Source organism: Felis catus, chromosome B4, assembly GCF_018350175.1.
Source record: "Felis catus isolate Fca126 chromosome B4, F.catus_Fca126_mat1.0, whole genome shotgun sequence".
In the NCBI taxonomy this organism is placed as follows: Eukaryota; Metazoa; Chordata; class Mammalia; order Carnivora; family Felidae; genus Felis; species Felis catus.
In genome coordinates this window covers 37,890,998-37,916,530 of record NC_058374.1, presented here as the reverse complement: position 1 = coordinate 37,916,530, position 25,533 = coordinate 37,890,998, and the positions used below count along the sequence as shown (strand labels likewise).

Here is a 25,533-nt window from a genome sequence, read left to right as displayed (position 1 = left end):
CCATTAGGTCTTAAGATGCTCTGAGTGCCTGCAAAGAAAAGTAAACTGATAAGTGTGCAGGGTTTCCTTCTCCCCCTCCTTTCCTCTCCCTCTCCCTTGGGCTCCCCTTCCTCCCCACCACTACCTCTGCTATGCAGGGGGCCCTGAGGGGATGCCCTGAGGAAATGATAGAAAGAGGAGAAAGATCAGGTTTTCTTTGTTTCTTTCCTCACCTTGTTTTCTCCCATCTGGCTCATCTCTCTGGCCTTTTCATTGGCTATTGTCCCCGTTCTACTCCTCCATTCCCTAGGAGGGGGCATGGGGGGGGGGGGCTGTGCCTCATTGTTTAGTTCTTCCCAGCTGCCCCCGCCCCTGGGTGACCCTGCTTTGTCTCTCTGCTCTGGGGGCACAGGCCCTGACTGCTGTTTCTTCTGCCTTCCCCAGTCCCTGTGTGTCTGGCCTTGAAATTCTGACCTGCTAGGCCCACAGTGACCTGGAGTGCTAGGAACACATGCTTTTCCTCCAGCCCAGGTAGTGCCTCCACAGCACAGTGCAAACTGATTACCATCCTCCCCGGGAGACTGAGTGTGCGGGCTAGAGACAGATCAGCACTGCAGCCCGAGCTGGGGACCCGGCTAGCAGCTGAGGTGGGGATCTGGCTCTGGATGAGAGGGCAGTGTGTGGTGGCAGGAGAAAGCCGGGCCTGAGAGGGTTTGCTCTGAACCCTGGCTCTGATCCTCGCATGCTGGGAGGCCTCCCCTGGGCCTCAGTTTCCTCTCCTGTAAAGTGGAAGGGTCGGGCTGTGTGCTCCCAGAGGTCCCTTTGACTCCTGTGAATCTGTGGTCTTTCCCACTCTGCAGGGCCTTTGTAGCACACTGGGATCATGCAGAATTGTTTGCCCTAAACATCCAGGTCATGCTTTGTCATGCTACCGGCTCATCCCAGAGCAGCCCGCAGGCTCCAGAGCAGTGCTGGGGGACCAGAGTTCTCCATTCGTTCCACAGACGTTGAGTGCCTACTCCGTGTTGGGAATGGGGCTGAGCTGGGCACCCGTGAGAATGTGGGATGGGGGCAGTGAGGAATAGGCTTGGCTGTGGCCTGGGGGGAACTTACAGACCCAGGTGTCAAGGGGAGAGAGGAGAGGAGGAGTATGGAAAGGAGACAAAGGGCCAAGGAACCTCCAGCAGGCATTGTGGTTTCAGGAGAGTGGAGTGCAGACCAAAGCCCCAGTCTGCCCCAGTGGGTGCCTCAGCCCCTCGTGTTTTGTTCTGCAGCCATGCAGGCCCCGGGTGCTGAGACCCTGGCATGCTCAGCCGCTACACGTAAGAGCTCCACAGAAAGGAGCCTCTTCACCCAAGTGCGCGTTGCTGACCGGGTGGCTTGTCTCCTGTGGGGTGCCCACAGGAGATGGAGAGCCAGGAAGGGGCAGGCACTCGCCGGGGAGCCAGACGTTGGGGTTCGGAGGGTTTCCCTGCCACCCAAGCCAGCTATCCTGCACCCTCTCAGGGTCTGCTACCTCTTCCTTCCTCCCACCAGAGAAAACACACAGTAACAAAGTCACCAGTGCCATTTCGCTCAGGCCGAAAAGGCTTCATTGGGATTCCACACAGCTTCCCTGCCCCCGCCTGGTGACATTCAGCATGTCGCGTCCGTTCTGTACAAAGCTGCTTGCTGAATAAAAGGACATAAATCACCCAACCCCTTGGAGACTGAGACAGCCCCAGCCCCAGCACTCTCCAAGATGCAGCCAGGCAAGAAGAAGAGAGGGTGGAGGCTTCTAGGAGGGGATGGGGTGGGACCCCCACCACGACCAACTGCTTGTGGGCCTGTGGAGGAAGGGAAGAGAGAAGGGGCTGAGCAGAATCCACCTCAGGTGCTGACTTATGTCTGAGCACCTACATCTGATGTGGTGACATTGCCTCCAGAATCTGACCCTTGGTGCCCTTGGAAGCTGATCTCTTCACTGCTTAGTACCCTGTTTCCATGGAAGATACACTCCAAGAAGGAATGTATTTAACCAGGATTTATCAGATAATAATAAAAGGCATTCTGAGCGCAAAGGGCCACATCCATTCCACTGGTTACCTAGGAAAGTTTTGGGGTTTTTTTATCTTATTTTTTTAAGTTTATTTATTTATTCTGAGAGAGAGAGAGAGAGAGAGTGAGTGGGAGGGGCAGAGGGAAAAAAGGAGAGACAGAGAATCCCAAGCAGTCTCTGCACTGTCAGCACAGAGCCAGATGCGGGACTCGATCTCATGAATGTTGAGATCATGACTTGAGCGGAAATTAAGAGTTGGATGCTTAACCGCCTGAGCCATCCAGGCGCCCCAGCTTTGGTTTGTTTTTAAAGGAGAAACCAGCCTGTTTCCTCACTTGTCAAATGGGAAAGATATTACCCATGTCATATGAGTTAAAATTTTTAAATGCATGTAAAGTGCTTAAGTCAGTGACTGATGCTTAGGAAGTTGTTTATAAATATTAGCTATTTCTGTTATTATTTCTCCCACTTGAAAACACAAGGCATTGAACACCTCCCCACCCTGGCCAGGGAAACCTCAGACCACCCCATGTCTGGTTTGGGATCAGGTCTGTTCCCCGGACAACGAGAACATGCTGAAGCTTGCTGGGGAAGGGAGAGCTCCTTTGGGGACCGTCCTGCACTCTGGGGAAGCCCCCTCTGGTGCCGAGGAGAGAGGGGCAGCGTTGGCTTAGCAAAGGGAGCCAGACATCAGCTGGGGTTAGGATCCGTTGGTGCTGGGAGCTTCTCTCTCTGTTTTCACATGGCTGGGAAATTTGACTCTGCTCTATTTCCCTTCTGAAATGTTCGCTTCAGCAGGTTTGAAGGCCAGTGGATGGGGGAATGTTCCACGCTGGCTGTGAGTGGTCTCTTTTCTGGGCTGGGTGATCTTTTCCAATGTGAATCACATACACATGAAGGGCAGCAGTGTCTGTCCTTTCCATAGCAGTGTGCGAAGGGCAGCTCTTGGGTTGGGTTGCCAGAAGAGTTTCCTGGGTGTTCTTTCTCTCACTGTGTCTACTCCCATCTTTTGTTCAATATTAGAGTTTGACATTTTAGTCAGATTGCATTATTTCATTTCCTTGGAAATGTGTTGGCCAGAGTGTAACAGATTTGTTCTTCTTAGGGGACATTCAGAAATGAAGACAGATTGTCTGTCAAACTCAACAGGCTGGAAGGCTCTAGCCTTTCATGGCTAGGAAGAAATTACTTGAGAATATCCTGCCCATTGTGTCACGTGTAACCTCAGAATGGTTACTTTATTTCTGAAGAATTCCACTGAAGGAGAGAGGAGGCTGGGGCCCATGCAGACCCCTGTGGGTCTGGAGGAGGGTGGAAGAGGCCCCGGGTAGGCAAGGATAGACTTTGGGGTTATTTCCACTGCTTTGAAAGTTTGACACTGCGGCCGCCCAGGGGGATGGAAGGCGGGAGTCTCTTCTAAAAGTGAAGTCTTTAAGTTTATGATCTTGACCCCTCACTTCTCCAGTGCCCTTCCCTCTTGCCCCCACCGCCCCCATCACACACACACACACACACACACACACACACACACTGACAGATGAGAGATTTTCCTTAACAATAAAGAGTCATGAACATTTCAGACCCACTTACTCCTATAGTGGAGATTTTTGGACCCCAAGCATGGGGTGAACAAGTCCAGAGTGGAGACTCCCTTTGGCTTGGTCACATTAGCATCTAAGTTGGGCTTTCATACAAAGACCTACCACCCAGCCCCTTCCTGATAGCTCGGGTCCTAGCTCTGGAGGGCTCTTGACATCCCTATGTGATTCTCAGGTGTGGCTTCAACCCACCACTCGTTGAAGTGGGATTTCCAGGGAGCAGGATTCTAGGAAAGGGGCTTCCTGAGATTACATTCTCCTGGGGTTTTTAGGAGGGCCAGCTGCGACTGAGCAGGCTGTGAGACATAACACTGACAGCTCACATCTATCAAGCATTCGCTGTGTGCCAGCAGGCACTGCGCCAAGACCCATACATGCAAAATCTCATTCCATCTTCACAGCAGCTCTGTGAGGTGAGTGCCGTTGATCTGTGCCAAACATGGGAGCAGAGGAACAGGATGTTAGGTAGCTTGCCCACAATCACAGAGCTAACCAATGGCTGAGATCAATGATGGCAGGCACAATGGTTCTATAACCCAAGCCGTCCTCCCTTGTGCCTTATCTCAAGGGACGTGTGGTCCAAATGCCTTGTAGTTTTTGTCAGACCCCAGTGGTGAAATGTAGTGCTGGAAGACCCCTTGCACGGCCTGCTGGTCCAGCCGTCTCATCTCACCCGGGCAGAAACTGAGGCCGAGAGAGAAGAAATGACTACTCCCCTGGCCAGTGGCAGATTGAACGAAATCAGGTACTATCCCCTCCCTTGACTCACCTTTGCTCACTCTGCTCATCTGAAAAGAAAGCAGGACTGAGAAACTGATTCATAAAATCTCAAGAGGTCTGAGCTAGAACCAGTTTCCCCTCTCCCTGATAGATGGACATTTTAAGGAGTCAGATGAATGTCTAGAGATGGAATTTCAGGCAGATGGAACTGTTCATGAGGGAAAGGTCTTAATACCTGTGCTAGAATGGACTTCAACCTCACTGACTTGGTATGTCAACTCAGACTTGGTCTCCAGGTGCCTAATGAAAAGTGTCATTTCCTAAGGTCTGTTACAGACCAGGCACTTAATATAATAAAATGTCTCTTTCAAAACTCATAACCACCTGCCCACTAGATGTTATAGTTGTCCGCTCCATTCTGTAGATGGAAAAAGGGAGGCATGGAGAGGCTAAGGGACCTGAACTGAAAAAGGCTAAATGATGGGAGCCAGAATCAACCCCAAGGGTGTCTGACACCAACAGCTGACTTCTCATTCCACCCACTGTTAATGGCACAGAGCAGTGGTTCTCCAAGTGTGGTCCCCGGAACGGCAGCAGCAGCATCACCACCTGAAAAGCTGTTAGAAATGTCAGTTCTCAGACTCCAGCCCAGACCCACTCAGTCAGAACTCTGGGGGCAGCAACTGTGGGTTAACAAGCCTGCCAGGGGGCTCTGATGCCCACTCAAGTTCGAGAACCCCCAGCAGACAGGGATGCTGCCCCAGGCCGAGCAAAGGGAAAATCACCTCAGACATCCGCATTGACTTCTAATTCACTTGGGTAGTTTAAACTTGGTTCTTTTGGTTCCTGAGTCCTCAAGGTGTGACTGGCAGCCATCCCTTCTGGGGCCCTCCCCGACGAGATTTTTCTTTGTTCCCATGTCACCATCAGGGACGCTGGCAGGTCCTCTTGCGTCAGCTCCCTTCTGCTCTATTTTCTGAGCCACGTTGCACTTTTCCAAAAAGCCTTGACCTTTGTTGGGCATGTTATGAGTTGTGCCTAACAAAAATAACTCTCTGGTGGATGGGGATATTTTTAATTGAATTGTATGAGCCAAGAACTGCAGAAATAAAACCAAGGTTCCTATATCCCATGGCAGTAGGCGGTTTCATTTTCCATCCTAATCCTGAAACCCGGGCTTAGTCTCCTCCCCGAGTGCCAGTGCCCCCACCCGGACCCTCCCGCCCCACCGCCGCCTGCGGCACACGCACCTCTGCCGAGCCTCAGCCTGCGTGCGCCTCACCTTCCAGATCTTTGCTGTCTCTTCTGGCCAATTAAAAATCCCTGCTGCTATCATTACCTATTTTCAGCTCCCAGTCAGTTCCTTTGTCTGCCAGACGCTGTCTTGCTATCGTTTAAAAAAATTGAGATGACGAAATTCATTTTGATCACAGTCGTGTATGACGCTTCATTTCCCTGCAACACACTGACTCCACGCATTGATCAGTATTAACAAACAATTTTATGCCAGATCGTACCTGTGTATGCAGACGCAGGGAACATCTGTGCTTCTGCTTGCCAAGCCCCTGTGAGGTACTTGCCACAGGACAGAGAGAGAGAGAGGGAGGCCTGGACAGAAGCTTCGCTCCCCTGATTCACTCATTCGCGGATCCGCAGCGGCACCTTCCTGGGCAGGTGCAGCCGTGCTCGGTTGGAAGCGGTTTAATGGGCACCAGTTAGCCCCGGCTCTCATCACTCACTCACTTGCACGTGAGGCTGAAGGAAGTGGGAAGCACATGTACTCCACCCTGCTTCACCGCCCACAGTCTGGAATCTGCAGGGCCATTTCCTGGGCAGCTCCGTCCAGTCTCGGGGTGAGCTCCAGATGACCTTGGCAAAGCAGGCCTGGCAATCCTGGACCGCCGGGCAGAGCTCCCAGAAGCTCAGGCCCCTAGGTTCCCTCCCCAGCCGAGCACATGCTCAAGGTCCCATTCATTCACCCAGCTGGTCTCTCACTCACGCATTCATTCATCCCGGGAACAGTTACTGAATTCGTATGTGCGCCAGACATGCAGAGGGGAAAAGAACTGCCTGTGCCGGAAAGAGCACAGAGCCGAGTGGGAAGACAGGCAGGTAAATGTTATGACACAGGAGACACCTGCACTGGTGGACAGACGCCTGTCTGAGATAGCATGGAGGTCGAGGGGGACTCCTAGAGAGACAGATCGCTCAACAGGGACCTCCAGGTAGGGGTTGGGCGGCAAGAAGAAAGAACACTGTGTGCAAAACCACGCAGGCTTGAGAGCCAGACTGCAGGAGGGGAGGCGGTACGTGAAAGGGGCAGAAGCTGAGTGGCTAACAGGGCCTTGCTTGCTCGGCTGAGAAACTTGGGCTTCATGCTAGGGATGTGGAAAGCCCTTGAAAAATATAAACAAAGGAGTGAGTGGCAGGACCAAATGGGTGTCCTGGAAGGACTGTTCTGGAACATGACTTGGAGGCAGGGAGGCCAGTTAGGGAGGCTACTGCAGTCACAGTCGTGGGGAGAAATTCGAGGAAGGAGGAGACCCTTAGCCTGGACAGTGGCCACAGGAGGGAGGAGTCCTCGGAGCCTGGAGACATGGTGAGGCAGGTGATGGGCTGGAGGAGAGCAGAGGCAGCCAGATCGTAGGAAACAGCCTCCTGAGCTGCTAAGGGTTTGGAACAGTCTTTGCATGTGAATATATTTGTGCTCTCAGGCTCTCTAGGGTAATTTGTGAAATTATACCAAATAAACATGCATGTATTATTCAGTTTGGGAGGGGAGATGCTGGGTTTGGGGACATTTCATCTGAAGAATTCCTCAAATCAGACAGTGTCAAGTATTTACTGAGAACATGTTAAAATATTAAATAGCAGCTGAAAGGTGAAATACGGGCAGCCTGACTTCCCTGCAAGAGATGCCAGCACAACCTGTGGTCCTCTGAGTGTTGCCCCCGTGACTGCCAGTCAGACCAGAGTGCCCAGAGGAATTCAGCAACCAAGGCACTCAGAAGTGTGTTGGTCAACTTCCAACCAAATGCAGAGTCTATGGTTTACGTGTGCCCTCTGGACTCAGCAACGTTGTCTTTTATAAACAATACAGATCAACCAAAAAGAATTAACTGGTTGGTGACTAATAATAAAATTAAAAGGGTGAATGCATCTCAAGAGAGAAACACTTAAGAGCTGTCGAAGGGGACATTCAGAGCCAGCGAATTGCATAAGGCCACCTAGAGAGAGGTTGTTAAGAGCAGGAAGGGAGGAGTGCCTGGGTGGCTCAGATGGTTACTGGTTTGGCTCAGGTCATGATGTCACAGTTCGTGAGTTCGAGCCCTGCATCATGCTCTCTGCTGTGTGGAGTCTGCTTGGGATTCTAACCTCTCTCCCTCTCCTTCTCTCTCTCTCTCTCTCTCTGCCCCTCCCATGTGTCTCTCCCTCTCAAAATAAATAAATAAACTTTTAAAAAGTCATTTAAGAAAAAGAGGGGAAAAGGAGCCTAGTGTCTAGTCCTAAGGTAGAGGTGCAGCAGAAGGAGGCCCTTCGTGAAGGAGGTGCACCTTCAGGGAGGAAAGAGTCAACCTAGGGGAGGGTGGTGTGAGGGAAGCAAGAGAGAGGAGTGTTTCAAGAAGGGAATGATTAGCCATGTCAGTGCTGCCCAGAGGCTGCTGGGATGAAAAGTTGGTGCCATTGGACTTGCAACATGTCGGCCGGCGTGGCCTTGATAAGCAAAGTTTCCGTGGAATGCTGGAGGTAGATGCTTGGCTGGAGTGGATTGAAAGGTGAATGGGATTGAGGACGTGGAGACAGCAGGCATAGGGACCACCTAGCAGTTTGGCTCCAAAGAAGAGTAGAGGCAAGGGGTAGTGACTCGAGGCAAAGAAGGGTCCAGGCAGGGTTATAATTTGTAAAATAGGAAAGACAAGACTTTGGGTGCTAAGGACAATGGTTTAGTAGATACTAAATTGGTACTACAGGAAAGAGCATCTCAGACATAACGTGTCCAAATCTGCAGTCTCGGTCTCTCCTTCAGCATAGGTGTCCATCCCATCATGGACTCAGCATAAAAAATAGTACCACCAGGCCCTCAGGTGCTCAAGCCAGGGCTTGGAGACTCACCAGACTCACCATTGACTCCTCTTTTCCTCACCTCCCACCTTCCCTCCATTGCCCGCTCCCATCAGTTCTTCCTCTAGGATGTATCTCAGATCGCCCATCCACTTGGTCTCCACCTTAGCCTAGGCTCCATCAGCCCTAACTTGGGCCTTGGCAGTAGCATCCTAACAGGGCCCCTGCTTCATTCTTGTTCCCTGCCGTCCCTTTTCCACTCATTCTCCCCCGATAGCCAGAGAAATCTTCATAAAACAAACTGGCTCGTATCACTCCTCTGATCATATCCTATTGTCTCCCATTGTATTCAGGCTAAACTCCGAAATCCTCTTATGACTCACATAGCTCTGTCTGGTCAAACCCCTGCCTGCCTCTCTAGCCCCATAGCCTGCCACTCTCCATTGTCCCCTTTACTCTGCATTGCAGACTCATTGACCTTTCTAGGTCCTTGGAAGTTCTTTCCTACCACAGGGCCTTGGCATATGCTTTCCCCCCTCTGCCTGAAAGCTCCCCCACCCCTCCCTTTCCCTTGGTCAGCTCCTCATCATTCAGGGCTCAGCTCAATGTCATGTCCGTAAAGGGGCCTTTCCAAAATATGAAATACATCTTTTGTCCTCTCACGGAAGCCTGTCCTTTGCCTACATAGGATTCGCCACAATTACAATGAAATGATTATTTTTGACTCTGTGTATAATGTTTCTCTCTCACCAGGATAGGGTCTGTGTTTGTGTTGTTTGCCACTTACACCAGGTCCCAAGCACAGCGTCTTGCATACAGGAGGAAATGCATGTTTGTTGGAAAGAAGGAAGGAAGGAAGGAAGGAAGGAAGGAAGGAAGGAAAGAAGGAAGGAAGGAAAGAAGGGAGGGAGGGAGGGGAGAAAGAAAAAAGTCACCACCAGGGGCCAGAGAAAGCAGCAGAGAGGGGAAGGGGGAAGAAAGGGGGTTGGGGATTGCTTTCTGCTGTGGCTTCTGGGTGTCCAGGCCAGCTCTGAAACTGAGGGATGGCACCACAGCTTCTGTGCTGACTGCCGATAGTGAAGTGACTCCCAGCACGTGACTGTGACCATGATGGTGCCCAGTTGTCCCTCCCCTTGGCCCCCCCACTGGCTCCAGCCAGGCATCAGGGTAAGACAGCTGCTCCCAGGGCATTAACACTAGATGGGGAAGGAGGCAGGCTTGCCTGGCCCAGGAGATGCCAGCCAGGCATGTGATGTGTGCAGCTCCCTCTGCAGGGGCACCTCTTTTGTGAGCTGGTTTCTTCACATGGAATACAAAATAACAGGATAATGGTTAATATCGCACAGGATGGAGAGAGAAGATGAAGTCAGGGTGCACTTAGTGACAATCCTCAGTAACATGAGCACAGAGGGCGCTTCCCCCACTAGTGTTGGACCCCTGTTGAAGTGGAGACGGCCCCCTGGGGGAAGAGGCCTCACAAGAGCAGGAAGCCTGGCGCAAGCCCCTTTGTGGTCTCAGTTTTGCCTTCTGCAAAATGGGGAGATTATACACCAGAAAAGGCCACCCAGAAACATGTGATGTTTTTCACCTTAAAGATGATCAAAGAGGGACTGATGTCCTTGGCTGTCCTGGGTGGAGGCCACAAGGTGGATTTGGAAAACTGTCAAACAATCTGCTCCCCACCACAATTCCAGGGTGGCAAAGAAGGATGGGGAAGAGGAGATTTTACGTACTGGTAGACACAACAAAATAAGAGAAGCCGTGGGCGGTGGGGGGGGGGGGGGCGGGGTGGAGCCTGGATGGCTCAGTCGATTGAGCGCCTGACTTAGGCTCAGGTCATGATCTCAAGGTCTGTGGGTTGGAGCCCCACGTCAGGCTCTGTGCTGGCAGCTCAGAGCCTGGAGCCTGCTTCAGATTCTGTCTCCCTCTCTCTCTGCCCCTCCCCCACTCGCACTCTCTCTCTGTCTCAAAAATAAAATAAACATTAAAAAAATAATAATAAGAGAAGCCGTGGGAAAGAGTGAGAAAAGAGGAGCGGGGAGTGGGTCACGGTGCAGCCTGGGCTTGTACCTCGGGAGAGAAAAGAGAATCAGGCTGAGTGGAGGAGCAAAAGAGTTGTGGATGATTGCAGGATGGCAGAGGCCCCTGAGGTGAGGGGCTGCCGGGACAGGCCTGTCAGGAGAGAGCACAGCCTCAGCCCAGACCACAGGCCCCACCAGGAAGGTATACAGTGGTTCGCTGGGAGGAGGGAGAGAAGCAGTCGGTCATCGGTCATTGCCAGCTCTATTCCAAAGCCAGCCAGAAATGGCGCTGTGGCCACCTGCTGTCCGGGAGCCCTCTGTCTGCTCTGCTTCTGGACCCTTCTCAGAGAGCGGGAGCAGTCCTGAGAGGTCATCTGGCCCAAAGCCCAACTCTACAGAGAGGAAGGCATTTGTTTCCTTGGAGACAGTAGTGCCCTGCCGTCACTCAACACAGCTCCTTCCCTCCTGTCTGCAGGTTTTGCAGAACACATTCAGATTTGTTCCCCAGGATCTGAGAGCCCCAGGACACTGCCCTCATTGAACACTGATGCCCCAAGCTGGCAACTGCAGGGAGTAAGGCAGGAATACATGTGTGTGTCCACGTGTGTGTGGAGGGGGCGCGGCATCCGTCTCCACCTTTTTCCTCCCTCACCGCTCTGCAGAAGCAGCCTCTGAGAGCCTGCCAGGGACGCACGAGTGCCCCTGAGCTGCTGCCCTGGTGGCCCGTGAGTTGCTGGACTCACTTTGCAAAGGCTCCACCTGGGCTGGACCCGCCTCCTTCCCTTGCACTCAGCTCAGCTACTGGCTTTCAGTTCTTAAGAATCGCCTGGAGAGCTCGTGAAGAATGCGGATTCCCAGGCTCCGCCTCTACATATTCGAGTGGGTAGATCTGGGGTGGGGCTCAGGGAGCTGCATTTTAACAAGCCACTTCGCAACTCTCACACGGGGTCTTTGAGGATGTAGGGTGTAGACTCTCAGCCCCACAGCCCAGGCATCCTCCCATGAAGTCCTTCCCGCCCCCGGGAAGTGACTGATTCACTCAGCACTCCCCAGTCTGTGCACTGGCGTTTCCACCTGGCTGAGTCTCAGGCTCTGGGCTCATTACTGGAGCTTTTAGCCGCAGCCTCGAGCGAGCCAGCGAGCGAACGCGCGTGCGGGCTGCGTGTCACCTGAGCGAAGGCCTGGAAACTAGGCCATCGTGCTTGGCCGAGCAGATCCTACTTTCTCCCAGCTGCCCCTCTGCCTCCTTTGGCGGCCCCCACCGCGGTGCCTGGGCTTCAGGCGGTCACCCCCTTGGAGCACTGGGGCAGGGGGCACAGGACAGAGACTGAGGGATATGGAGGCCAGGTAGGGGTGCGGTGGACAGGCTGATGGGGCGAGTCCTGGGCAGCAGCTGGACGCCAGGCTGGGAGGCCGGGGGCCATCCTGGGGTCCTCTGGGCTTGGCCAGCCTGGGGCCCACTGCCCTCCCCCTGGGCCTTGACGAGTTAGGTGGGGGCCAGGATGAGCGGGTGGGGCCCCTCTGCTCCATGCCCAGCAACACCCACCCCTGTCCAGTCTGTGGTACTGTCCTCCACACCCATCTCCTGTCCTTTTCCACCTCTCTCTCTGTCTCTGTCTCTCCCCTCGTCTCTGTTTGTCTCTTGTTCTCTGTCTCTGTCTCCCCCATTTTGTGGGTCTTTCTCTCTCCTCTTTGCCTCCTTGCCTCTCCTTTTCTGTCTCTCTTGCCTTCTCTCTCTGTCCCTGTTCTCTTGGTCTTTCTGACCTGACTCTGTATCCTCTGTGTCTCTCACTGCCTCTACGTCTGTCTCCTCCCTCCCTATCCTTGCTTCCCCGGCTCTAGCTCCGGTCCCCTTGCTTCAGGACCACACTGGTTCACCTCCTCTGATGGCCTCGCTGTCTGGGTCAGTCATGCACAATTCATAACTCCTGGCTGTGCTGGGCTAGGGGATACATGGGTGTGGGCCCCATGATGCTGCTCCTGAGGTTCACTTGCCAGCCTGGGAGTGCTCAGGGAGGACGACAAGAACTGCTGAGAAATCAGAGTGGCCTCTCCCCAGGCTGGACCCGGGGGCTGCTACCACCAGTTTCCGTCTCAAACACCCAGACACTGACATTGCCACTTGTCATACTTGGGCCACATTCTTGCCTTGGCCTCCCCAGTGCCACCCTCTCTCTCACTATCCAGGCAGACAAGTCTGAGAGGAGGCTGGGCTTGACTATGGGGAGGATGGGCTCCCAGCCTGAAGATGGCCATCTCCCCTGTGGGAGCCAAGAGGGGGCTCCTAGCCTTCCCTTTCTAGAAGTCTCAGTGATGCCCTCTCCTCTCTGTTCCCCCTGAAAGGGGCCACCAGGCCCCTGACCACTGTTGTGTGGCTGTCTCCCATTGCTTCCTTCTAAAAACTGACACCAGAGCCAGGGTTGAGTCAGGATCTCTGAGTCTCCTAGGTGGTGGGCCTTGCACAGGCGCTGGCATCACGGAGGAAGTGGGTCCTGCTTAGGGCTCGTCCCTCTGCTCACACGGTCACTGGGCAAATGTTCCCTGAGTCCCCCGGTATGCTGGGCACCAAGCCACACACTGGGCTCGAGCCCAGAGCTTGCCTCGCCTTTTTGGGCAGGAAGGCAGGCAGCGACCAGGCCGTGACCCTGTGGTGGTGGCGGCCGGGGCTGTGGAAGCAGAGGGGCTGCTGACCCCAGCAGGCATTGTGGGGCTGGGTATGAAACGACCAGGAGAGAGGAGGCTGGACCACAGCACGGGTGCAGAAAGGGGGGAAGTCGGCTCTGGGAGCCTGGTGGCACGTGGGAGCGTCTGCAGTTCTCAGGCACATCAGGGCTGCTGCTTGGCCAGACCTGGATCCCTGCCCGCTGCTCATGGCCCTGGGGACAGGACACCCCAAAGGAGGGCAAGGCAGCAGGAGGACAGGAGGGGCCCTGGGAGGAAGTAGGGGTGACTGGAACCACGTCCCCACCTCCATTTCCCCAGGCACTGCAGGGAGACATTCAGATGCAAACTCTCCAGGGCTAGATAGAGGTGGCATTTCATAGGTAGAAGGGCCCTTGGGGAGCAGGACTCTGACCTCTTTCCTCCTCAAAAAAAGAAACCAAGGCTCTAAAAGATGAGTCTTCACCAAAAGACACAAAAAATTCAGTGGTAAGCCCAGGCTCAGAACCCGGCTGTTTGTCACACTGTTCCCCTCCCACATTAGGCTGATTTGTCATTTACTCTTCAGAGGCCACAGCTTCCCTGAGAGCTCAGGGCTCCTTGGCTGCAAGGGAGCTTAGGATGAGCTCACTCCTTTCCCATCTGGCCTGAGGCAGACCCCGAGGGGTGGTACGGGAGGAGGGGTCCGTCACCTGGAAGCCCAAATGGGCACGAGAAACTAGGCTCCTAACAGGACAGGAGCAGATAAGTAAATTGCACTTACTCCTATTTCAAACCTTTGCCTGACTCTGAGACCCTCTGAGGCTGAGAGGAGACGAGCTGGGAGCTAGAGGTGGAAGATCAGCCTCCTTCTGGCTGTGTGGCTCTGGATAGCCCCCCTGGCCTCTCTGGGTCTCAGGCTCTTAGCTATGGAGACAGCAGTCAGCCATCTGCCTCCCAGGGCTCTTGTGCTGGAGGAAAGATGGTGTAAGGGAGGGTCCTCTTAGGTTACCAGAGGGAGAATCCTGGCCACCAGGGTGGGCGGTCCAGTGGGAGAGGGGGCTACACCTTGCACCCTACTCCTCAGCTGCCTCTAGCTGAGAGAGGATTAGGGGCTGACCTCTCTCCTCAAGAACCCCCCCTCCCGACCTGCCCTCAGCTGTGTGGTGGACGAGATGGACTTCTCCAGCATGGAGCTGGACGAGGCCCTGCGGAAGTTCCAGGCCCACATCCGCGTGCAGGGGGAAGCCCAGAAGGTAGAGCGACTCATAGAGGCCTTCAGGTAGGACCCTCATCCCCGCTTCCCTCACACAGCCCTCAAAACACACACCTGGGATGTGGGGCACCAGAGATGCTGGGGGGTCCATCTGGGGCTGGGAGAAGCCCTCCTGGTGGGGCGGGAAGGGTGGGGGGCTGGCTGCAGAGGAGGGAAGGAAAGAAAAGGGACAGGAGCCCTTGAGCTCTCTAGGCTTAGAGCAGCACCGGGGCCTTCCAGGTAGACAGGGTGCATCCCATCCATCCCCATGGACCAGCAAGTCTTTGGTGAGCATCTAGGTGTGGTGACGGGCTCCATGGCTGTGTGACACCGGCCCTGTCCCCTCAGCGGGGAAGAGGGCCAGGCTACAGGGACCCGATGCCCTCAGAGAAGTGGCATCTGTCCCCCCCACGACCCCCCATTTCTGGAGCCCAGGGAAGGGAGAGAAGGGCCTCAGCACCCCGCTTGTGTCCCCACTGCAGCCAGCGCTACTGCATGTGCAACCCCGAGGTGGTGCAGCAGTTTCACAACCCCGACACCATCTTCATCCTCGCCTTTGCCATCATCCTCCTCAACACCGACATGTACAGCCCCAACATCAAGCCCGACCGGAAGATGATGCTAGAGGACTTTATCCGAAACCTGAGAGGTAAGGAGGACGGGGAGGAGGGCCGAGGCCGCTGCTCAGGCTCCGTTCTGTTCAGCGTGAATTCTGTGTCTGAGCTGACTGTAGATTGTCACCCTAGCAGCCAGGGGCACTGGACACTGCTCTGTGGTCCCAGTCACACACAGCCATCTGGAAAAGTTGCTTGCATGCCAGGCATTGGGGGAGTTTCCAGGAGTCATGGCCACTGCCCTACATCAACCAGCAAGGGCCCCTGGGCAATGCCCCTTGCCCTCCGTGGAACATCCTCCATTGGTTGACTTCTAGGCCCCGGCCACACAGCTGGCGCCTATGTGTGCCAGCCCTTCCCACCGCACGACAGACGGAGGCTTTTAGGTCTTGGGTCCATGGACATCAGCCTTGCAGATAATTTCATGGCACCCAGCAGCCAAGTCCTTCTCTAAATGACATAGTGCACCACCTAGCAGGGATCAAAGCTAAACTGGCAGGATGTGATGTGTGCTCAACTCACTGGCTTTTTTTCTTCTTTAGCACTTAAGGAATCGAAGCTATACATGCACATCATTTAATAAAGTCAAATCATTCTACATGGCTTGATACAAAAAAAAATTAGTCCCTGCCCGTCGCCACTCTTCTGCCACTCTCAACGTTCTTTTTGCCATTTATCGTGTTTCTTCTATATCGCGAAACCACGTGCTTCTTCTTCCTTTTTTTTTTTTGTTCTTATTCTTTTTTTTAAATTGCTATGAAAGCAAACTGTAAGGTGTACAAATCTGAAAGCATGATGAAGTTTATGTTCATATGCATGTGTGATCACAGCCGGCTCTCGTTCCAGATCATTCCCCTGGCCCCAGAACATCCTTTCATGTCCCGGCCCAGTCAGTGCCCCTGTCAGAACGCCAAGGCTCCTGACCTTCCGTCCCCATTGACTAGTTGTGTAGCTCTTGAATTTCATATAGATGGGATGAAATAGTATCAATACTTTGCTTTCTTTTATACCCTGCTACTTGTTCATTTTTAAAAATGTTAAGCATTATCTATTAATTTATATCTTTTTTTTAATTTTTTTTTCAACGTTTATTTATTTTTGGGACAGAGAGAGACAGAGCATGAACTGGGGAGGGGCAGAGAGAGAGGGAGACACAGAATCGGAAACAGGCTCCAGGCTCCGAGCCATCAGCCCAGAGCCCGACGCGGGGCTCGAACTCACGGACCACGAGATCGTGACCTGGTTGAAGTCGGACGCTTAACCGACTGCGCCACCCAGGCGCCCCTATTAATTTATATCTTAATCCGTTCAGGTTGCTATAACAAAATACTACTGGCTGGGTAGCTTATAAACAGACATGTGTTTCTCACAGTTCTGGAGGCCAGGAAGCCCGAGATGAAGGTTCTGGCAGATTTGGTGTCTGGTGAGAGCCCTCTTCCTGGTTCCGGCTGGGGCTTTCTCACAGTGCACTCGCCTGGTGGAAGGGGTGGGCTCTGTGAGGTCCTTTTTATGTGGCACTGACCCCATTCACGGGGACTCCACCTTTATAACTTGGTTTCTAAAGGCCCCACCTCCTAATACTATCAGTTTTGGGAGCTAGGATTTCAGCATATGAAAGGGGGAAGGGAAACACAGACATTCAGACCATAGCAATTTCATAGAACATGAGCATTAGCCCTCTTTGATCCACCTTCCCCAACCCACCCCCACTAAAACTACCCTGAATCCCCATGATCTTCTTACAGCTGTAGCATTCTTTTTGTGACATCAGTGTTTATGGTATTAAGACTAGGTAAACACAGTTCAAAGCTGAGTCTTGAAGTATAGCATGATTACAAACCCTTTCTATTTCTCCTTTCCATGGAGTGAATACTTGTGTTCTTTTCCCATTTGCTCAACTCTCTACATACGTGCCACTGATTTATCTCCAAACTCCCCAACCTAAGTGTCAAGTTCCTCTCTGCACGTGGAACACGGAGAGGTATTCTTTTTGGGGTCTCTCTCCCAAGAGCCTCTAGTCTCTGCTCCTATCTCGACAGGTGGCTGGGCCAGCTGCATGCAGTCACCTGGGATTCCCTCCACCATCATCCGGGCACCTCCTTTGTCTTGTTCCTGTGTTCGATTCCTGTATCCTAGATTTCATAGCTGGCTCATTTTTAGTTTTCTTCCATACGAAAGGTACATTGGCCGCAAATTTTTGAGAACTTGTGTGTCTGGATATTTGTTTTCTACCTTCACTCTTGATTGGGAGTTTGGCTGGGCATAGAATTCCAGATTGGAAACACTGAACTCAAAATTTTGAGGGCATTGCTCCATTGTCTTTTAATGGACAGTGCTACTCTGCTATTCCAATTCCTCACCTTTTGCATATTATTTCTCTCTCTCTCTCTCTCTCTCTCTCTCTCTCTCTCTCTGAAAATGTACAGGCTCTTCTCTTTCTCCTTTGTCTTCTAAATTTTCCTGATGTTTCGCCTCATTATGGTTCTTTTTTAAATTGAAGTATAATTGATGTCCTATTAGTTTCAGGTGTACGTCATAGTGATTTGATATTTTTATACATTGGGAAATGGTCCCCATGATAAGTCTGGCTACCATCTGTCACCATACAAAGTTATTACGGTATTATTGACTGTATTTCCTGTGCTGTACATTATATCCCCATGACTCAATTTATTTTATAATTGGAAGCTTGTACCTCTTAATCCCCTTCATTTATTTTGCCCACCCCCAACCTGCCTCCCCTCTGGCAACCAACAGTTTGTTCTCTGTATTTATGAGTCTGTTTCTATTTTGTTTTGTCCATTTGTTTTGCATTTAGATTCCACATATAAGTGAAATCATACTGTGTTTTTCTTTCTGAGTTGTTTCACTTAGCATAGTACCCTCTAGCTCCATCCATGTTGTTGTAAATGGCAAGATTTCATTCTCTTTTGTGACTAATATTTCATTATACACACACACACACACACACACACACACACACTTCTTTATCCATCATCTCTCAATAGACACATAGGTTTCTTCCATCTCTTGGCTGTTATAAGTAATGCTACAGTGAACATGGGGGTGCAGATATCATCTTCTCTGTACTGTCTTTCTGGAACTCATGTTATTCAGATGTTAGATCTCCTGGTTTGATGTGCTAATTTTTACAGTTTTCTATTTTCCATATTCGTCTTCTGGTTGGACTTTCTTGAAGATGTCCCTTGGCTTTATCTTGCGAGTTTCCTACAAATTTTTTCATTTCTGCTGTCATATTTTTCATTTTTAATAACTCTTTTCTTCTGTAAATATTCCCCTTTTATAACATTTTATTCTTGTTTTGTAGATGCAACTATCTTCTCATGTATCTCTGATGGCATCTGTTTGTTTTGGTTACTCCCTACTTGCCTCTATTTCTTCTGGCTTCCTTTTTCTGTTTTTCCCGTACTGCTTTCTCTCTTGTGTTATAGACTCTCCATATATACTTGATGAAACTTGATTGTTCTCAAATATTTAAGAGTGAGCTAAAAGGTTGATTAAAAACTCTGTGAGTATGGGTGGGGGGTTCTGAGTGGTGGGCTTTGTCATACGGTGATTAAATTGAGCTGTTTCATTGGGACACCCTTACTGCAGTATCTTCAGATTTTTCTCTTGTGCTGGTTGATTCCCCAGAAGAGAAATGTCCGATCTGTTGACCAGAGGGTATGAGTCTGGCTGCCAATATTCTAAGATCTTTTGGGTAAGAAGGATTGAGAGGGTCTCTTAATACACAGACATCAACTCCATGCTCCAGTTTTCAGCACAGACTCCCACCTTGGACTGGGCTTGGGTGCCCCCACTCCAGAGTTCCTGGTTCACCTCTTCCAGAGAACTGACCTTCAGTCTGCTGCTGAAGCAGAGGAAGGGACAGGGAGATCTAAATCCTTTTTAGACTGATTATCAACCTATTTTCCTGTTTCCAGCCTGACCTCACCTCCACTGAAAGTGGGATTCCTGTTGCCACCCATTCCAGAGCCCTTTGGTGGTTCTGTGGTGTGCTGAATAGCTTGTAACTTCTCGGCCGGCTTCAATTTCCACTTTCTCAGGATTGCTCATGCATCCACTTTCCAGGTCATATGGTGTCCTTGTTTCTTCCCCCATTCTCTTTCTCTTTGTGTGTATATGCCTCTTTAAAAAATTCCCTTTGACCAGAATATTCAGAAGGAGCAAAGGTGTGCAACCTACCATTTCGGCTGGGAGCCTCTGTGTGTTCAGTCCTGGTCCCTGCTCTTTCTTGCCCCCAGCCTGATGTCTTTTAGGCCCCCAGGGGTGCTGCATGGGCTAATTTGCCTGACTTGAAGAACCAAGATCAGATGTGGAAGAAATGGGATTGATACAAAGAGTTGCTCATAGAAGGTATAATGTCCTCTCACTAGGTAGGAAATCTCCTTTGAGGACACTTGCCAAAGTTGCTTTATTTTGAATGTTTCTGTCTTATAAGAGAAACATATAGTCATTAAAAAAAGATTTAGGAAAGGTAGAATGAAGAAATTTTTTATGGCTTCTCTTTCTACCTCCCAAAGAATTTGTTTCCAAGTCAGTATTTTTTGTTCCTGGAGTTTTATTACTATGAAGTAGGAGATGGGAGTAGAGTGTCCTTACCTGCATTGCTACAGGGGGCTGTCCGGCTCCTCTTCACCTAACATGTAACCACCACCACCTCCCCACGGTCCCAGTGAGGGAAGAATCTTGTCACACATTCTTAGTTAACAACTAATCAGGGGTGAGGATTAGGTGTGAGAGGGAGGAGATCCAAGAGAGAATAAGACAGAACATCAGCTGGGCACCTGGGTGGTTCAGTCAGTTAAGCATGCGACTCTTGGTTTTGGCTCAGGTCATGGTCTCACCGTTCATGAGTTCAAGCCCCATGTTGGGGTCTGCGCTGTCAGTGTAGAGCCTGCTTGAGATTCTCTCTTTCTCAAAATAGATTTTTTTAAAAAAAACTTAAAAAAAAAGACAATATCAGCCTTCAAGTTGTTCTTATGGGGGACAGGGAGTGGGGTGGGGGTAGACAAATACACAGAGCACAAGAAGTGAGGCCCTGAGTGGGAACATGGAGGCTGTATTTGAGGACAGGGAGGTGAGAGTGGATGTTCTGGTTATGGAACAGCAGGAGATGAGACTGCAAATGTGTGTTGGGACCATATTGTAGTAGTTCTGGTGCCTGGCTAAGGAGTCTGTCCTTAATTCAGTGGGGCTGGGAAGCCAGTCACTGAAGGTTTTGCAACAGGGACAGGGCAAAATCAAGGCCACCCCTGCGGAACATCAGCCTGGTGGGGGCTTCCCCTCTCTGGCTGCAGGCCCCTGACACATCCGTCCTCTGCCTCCTTCGCCTCCCCTTCCCTTGCTATGTTGATAGGTGTGGATGATGGTGCCGACATCCCCAGGGAGCTGGTGGTGGGCATCTATGAAAGGATACAACAGAAGGAGCTCAAGTCCAATGAGGACCACGTCACGTATGTCACCAAGGTGGAGAAGTCCATTGTGGGCATGAAGACGGTAAGTGCCCACCACAGAACAGCACTCACCCCGTGGGAGCCACTTCCTCTCCCATGGCTGCCAGGCGCCCCCCATCTCGCACCTGCCTTTGTCTCAAGACCAGCTGACATCTCCTCCCAATCTCCTCCTTCCCTTTCAGGAACACTTTTCCATTATTTGCTCACTTCGTAGTAATTGAGTCCTTACTCTGTGCCATACACTGCACCCTCCGTTTTCCCTTACCTCGCTTCCTCAGTGCTACCAGCTATGGCAGCAGAGAGGCTGAGGTGAGATGTTGGGAAAGGCTGCCCAGTGGTCTAGGGTTGAAGCATCTGGATGGCCAGATGGGGAGACTTAGGATGGGATGGATACTGGGCTTTCCTGGATGGTCCTACTGAATAGAAGACAGGAAAGAGGCTGAAGTAGGCTCTAGACTGTGGTAAGCCACTGGTGTGCCCCTTAGTTGTGACCTGTGTCGCAGGCAATATGGCCCATGGTGACAATGATTCTCTGTAGTTTACTACTCATATGTCAGCAGAGACTCTTCATGCCATAAACTGAAAGCATGTAGAGTGGGTTCTGGTATTTGTCTCCAGTTTCTCCTCCCTAAATTGCTGACCTAAGAAGCAGTCTGAGCATGTCGTCTGAGCTCTACGCTGAGCTCCTCTCTGCAGGGATGGCCCTTTTCTGCCCAGAGCCTTTCTTGCCGAGGCCTGCAGTAGATCGTTTTACACGCGGCAGATTTGAGGTATCCCTGCAGTCCCCTCCCTCTTGCACACTTGCATTTGGGTGTGCAGTAGAGAAAGGGACAAAGGGGCCACCTTGCAGGTTGCAGCCTGGGTCATGGGGGTTGACAGCAACCAGATTTGACCAATCTGGAAGCTCTTTTCAATTTCCATTCCCCGTGCCTTCATCTCACTTACTCCAGCGTGATGAACGCTTCTCCCCAAGCCTTGCTCCCCAAGAAGCATGACAAGGGAAGAGCCCCGGTGAGGAGAGAGGACGTTTATGGTCAAGTTCAGGCCTTGCAGTAGAAACCTTGGCCTCCATCTGCTTTCCTGGAAAGTGGGTGCTATGGGGTGGGGAGGACTGTGAGCTCCAGGGCTCCTCCCCTAAGTTCCTGCCTCCACCAAAGGTGCTCTCGGTGCCCCACCGCCGCCTGGTCTGCTGCAGCCGGCTCTTTGAGGTGACAGATGTCAACAAGCTGCAGAAGCAGGCCGCGCATCAGAGGGAGGTGTTCCTCTTCAACGACCTGCTGGTGGTGAGTACACGGGCCAGGCTGGGGCCACCTGCTGCCCAGCTCAGCCTTAGCCCTGACCCCAGAGAGGGGCGGGGAGGGCCTCAGAGACCTCACTCAGAATGCCACAGTTAAGGGCTGATTCCTCTTGCACGACACTGTCCCATCATGGGGGGTGAGGCTGCTTAGCCACATAGGGCTACTTTGTAAGTTATGAAGCTGAGGCTCAGAGAGGTCAAGTGATTTGTTTATGGTTCCACAGTCATGGTGAGAATGAACCAGATCACAGATCATGAGCCTCTCGCACAGTACAAGAAACCTGGGGCGGGACAGGACAGGGATGTGCTTCTCGTCCCACAGCCAGTGGGGGATGGTGGGCCTGAGCGGGGCCTGCGCTGCCGGGGGCCCAGGGGATGCATGCATGTGTGTGTATGTGCACGTGTGTGCGTGCATGTCTGTGGCGTACTCATTCTTTGTTCTCTGGAATAGGTATCCATTCCACAATATTTAATGAGGGTCAACTATGTACCAGGCATTTTTGTAAGTGCTGGGAAACAACGGTGAACACGATCGGGTCTCTGTCTTTCCCTTGTCTCCTACATCCTCTCTATCCATGAGTCATGGTGGCACTATCTCTAAAATTATCCCACATCTAACCATCCACCCCTGAGCTCCACCTTGCACAGAGCAACAGAGTGATCCTTCCAGAGTACAAATCGGGCCTCATATCTGCCATGTTTCCCATGCCAGGCAAAGGAAGCCCGCACCCCCCACTTGGAGGCCTCCTGGATCTCTGACCTCCCCTCCCCGCCCTCCACTCCACTGCTTGCCTGCGCTGGCACCTTGGTCTCGAGAGCTGAGTCCCAAGGGCCAGGCTCCTTCCACCTCAGACCTTTGTTCTTGCCACCACCTTGCCAGACTTTGCCCAGCCACCTCCCTGTCTTCATTCAGGTCTCAATTCAAACATCACCTCCTCCCAGAAGCCCTCCCTGTGCACCTCGAAAGGTAGCCTGCCCAGTCACCTTCTATTCCTTCCCTATTTCATTCTCTTCAAAACACTTGTCAGTTTCTGGAATTACCTTATTTATTCCTTCACTTTGGTTTTCTTCTGCTTATTATGCTTTATGGATCAATCCATTGGTTTACCCCCTGACCGGTCTTGCTCTGCAGCTCTGTTAGGCACTCTGGGGGCACGGCTCTCTCTGGCTTCTGCGCTCCTGTGCCTCCAGGGCCCAGCTGGGAGAAGGTGCTGAAGAAGTGTTTAAGTACTGAGCAACTGGCTAAGTTTCCATTTTAGTTGGGGAGGGAGATAGGAAATAATGAAGGAAACAAATAAACCAGATAGTATCAAATTGGGAAAAAGGTGGTGTGAAGACGATGAAACCCAATGACGGGATAGGGAGGAAGGAGGGGCTGGGGTTAGGGCCAATGTGGTTTGGTTTGTTTTTGTTTGTTCCATGGGCTGCTCAAGGAGATCTCTAAGCAGGCGGCATCTGAGTTCAGATCTAAGTAATGAGAGCAATCCAGCCATGCAGAGAGCCGCAGGGAGAAGTGCGGAATGGGGATAGCATGTGCAAAGGGCCTGCAGCAGGACCAAGCTGGCCCTATTCAGGCCACGGAAAGGATGACAGCAGGGCTTGAACATGAAGCCAGAGTGAGGCAGGGACCAGATGGGGAGAGGCGGGCAATGTGCACTTCTAAGTGCAGTGGGAACAGCCACTGAGGGGTTTTATGCAATACAAGAAACCCCATATTGTGATACGGTATGTGTATTTATATACCTGTTATATGTGTGTGTGTGTGCGTGTGTGTGTGTGTGTGTACGTATGCGTGGATGTCAACGTGTGAATGTACCCTAAGTATATAAGCGTGCACGTGTGTTCATGTTTCTTTTTGTGTGTGTGCTCACCTGTGTCCCTGTGTGCTTGTGGGCCTGCATGTGCACACATGTGTGTACACGCTCAGTGCATGTCTCTCTCCCTCTCTTGAACAGATTCTCAAACTTTGCCCGAAGAAGAAGAGCTCCTCCACATACACGTTCTGCAAGTCAGTGGGCCTGCTGGGCATGGGGTTCCACCTCTTTGAGAATGAATGTGAGTCTCCCTCGTCCCCGGAGATGTGGCCAAGGGTATTGGGGAGAAGTTGGAGGCTACAGGGAAGGGGAAGGGGGCAAGCACCCCAAAAGCCCCGTCCAACTCTCCACACTGGGCCGGCTCCCGCCTCACTCACTGCTGCTCATGGCCATGGGGGCCTGGGGTCTGCTTTCCAGATTACTCTCATGGCATCACCCTGGTGACCCCGCTTTCGGGCTCTGAGAAGAAGCAGGTGCTGCATTTCTGTGCCCTGGGCTCGGACGAGATGCAGAAGTTTGTGGAGGACCTGAAGGAATCCATCGCTGAGGTGACAGAGCTGGAGCAGATCCGGATAGAGTGTAAGGATGTGGTGGCCGGGTGGGCGGGCGGGCGGGCTCAGGGTCAGCGGGGAACACAGGCTGCTTGCGGCACAAGTCTGACTCCTCGCCCCACTGTGGAGCGAGTGTGGGGTGAGCCAAGGACGCTCCTGCCATCCCGAGGCCACCCCGGCCCCACTGCACCATCACAGTTAAAGCGAGGTGCACATGCTCCGGTGGGGCTGTGGGGATGCCCCTTGGAACAGGGGACTCTGTGGTGTTTGAGCAACACATCCAAGCCAGCCGACCAAGGCAAGGAGGCAAACCCAAAAGGCCTGGGGACCCAGGCGCTTCTCTTCCCACCGAACTGCCTTGTACAGCCCCTCCCCCTGGATCCAGTCACATTCACGCATTACATCTGGTTGTGTCATTTTCCTTAATCTCTTTTAATCTAGAATCATAGTCCCTCCGACTTTGTTTTTTCATGCGATGGTCTTTTTGAAGAGTCCAGCCTGGTTTTCTGACTATCCCTCACCTGGGAGTTGTCTTTTTTTTCCCTTAAGGAATGCCTTGATTCTTGATTGTTCCAATTCAGGCATTGTAGAAACTATGTGGGGTCTTTGTAGGTCCGGGTGGTTTGCCAGTTACTTTGTGGTTTAGGAAAAGAGCGGCAGTGGCCTGCAAGCTGTGCCCACTTGCAAGCTTTTGCTGCTTAAGCATAGATCGCCTTTATCAGGAAGTTTAGTAAGAATGGATTCAGAAACTAAACCGGAAAGTACAGACAGACTTCAGGTCTGCCTTATACGGTCACTCTGTTGGGAAGTGGTTCTAAATTAATATAAACCCATTAAGCAATAGGAAAAGGCAGTGGGAGTTTTGGGAGCAAGGGACCAACATGACAGGGCAGTGCTTTTTAATCAGCGTTTTTGGAACACCTACCACGTGCCAGGCAGTTTGCCTACAGCATTCACAGTGAGGTCGCAAGGTAGGTGCTTGTCCGCAGTTCACAGACAAGACCCAGGGCCACTGAGGGATGTGTTTAAGGGCGTGCGTATTAGAAGTGGAGAAGGTGGCGCTTGAGTTTGAGTCTGATTCTGAGGCTCATGTACTTTCTCCTCTGAGAACGACAGAAGACGTTCCGTGTATAATATCGTCAGGAAACCGTTAAATCCGGTTGAAACAAAAACCCACCAGACCAGACCGTACAACTCGGTAACTGCTTGGGTGGTAGGGGTGTACATTCCCTTGTCTGCGCTCTGGGGGCAACTGCGAGCTCAGCAGGATAACAGACAGACTCTTCAACGGCTGGACTGGATGCTCAGAGATGCCACCTTGGCTGTTGATCTTGAACATGCTCAAGGACACACCCTCAAATGTCACTTCTGTCACTGTCAAAATGTTACAGATGGCTCTGCACAGCCCTGGGGAGGCACAGCATACCAATGAGCCCCATGCTTGCTGGAAGAGATCCCTTTTCCCCC

The 25,533-nt window shown here is 51.9% G+C and overlaps 1 protein-coding gene across 9 annotated transcripts in view; it reads left to right on the top strand.

Annotated features, from left to right (window-relative positions):
* The window catches only part of IQSEC3 (IQ motif and Sec7 domain ArfGEF 3), a 108,851-nt gene that overhangs the window by 72,664 nt on the left and 10,654 nt on the right, over positions 1–25,533 (top strand). For all 9 annotated transcript variants that reach the window (XM_023256643.2, XM_023256644.2, XM_023256648.2 and 6 more), the window contains 6 exons: positions 14,218–14,340; positions 14,796–14,962; positions 20,308–20,447; positions 21,562–21,687; positions 23,657–23,756; positions 23,933–24,094. In XM_023256643.2, the coding sequence (XP_023112411.1) occupies positions 14,218–14,340; positions 14,796–14,962; positions 20,308–20,447; positions 21,562–21,687; positions 23,657–23,756; positions 23,933–24,094 (818 nt within the window). The remainder of the gene's footprint in view (positions 1–14,217; positions 14,341–14,795; positions 14,963–20,307; positions 20,448–21,561; positions 21,688–23,656; positions 23,757–23,932; positions 24,095–25,533) is intronic.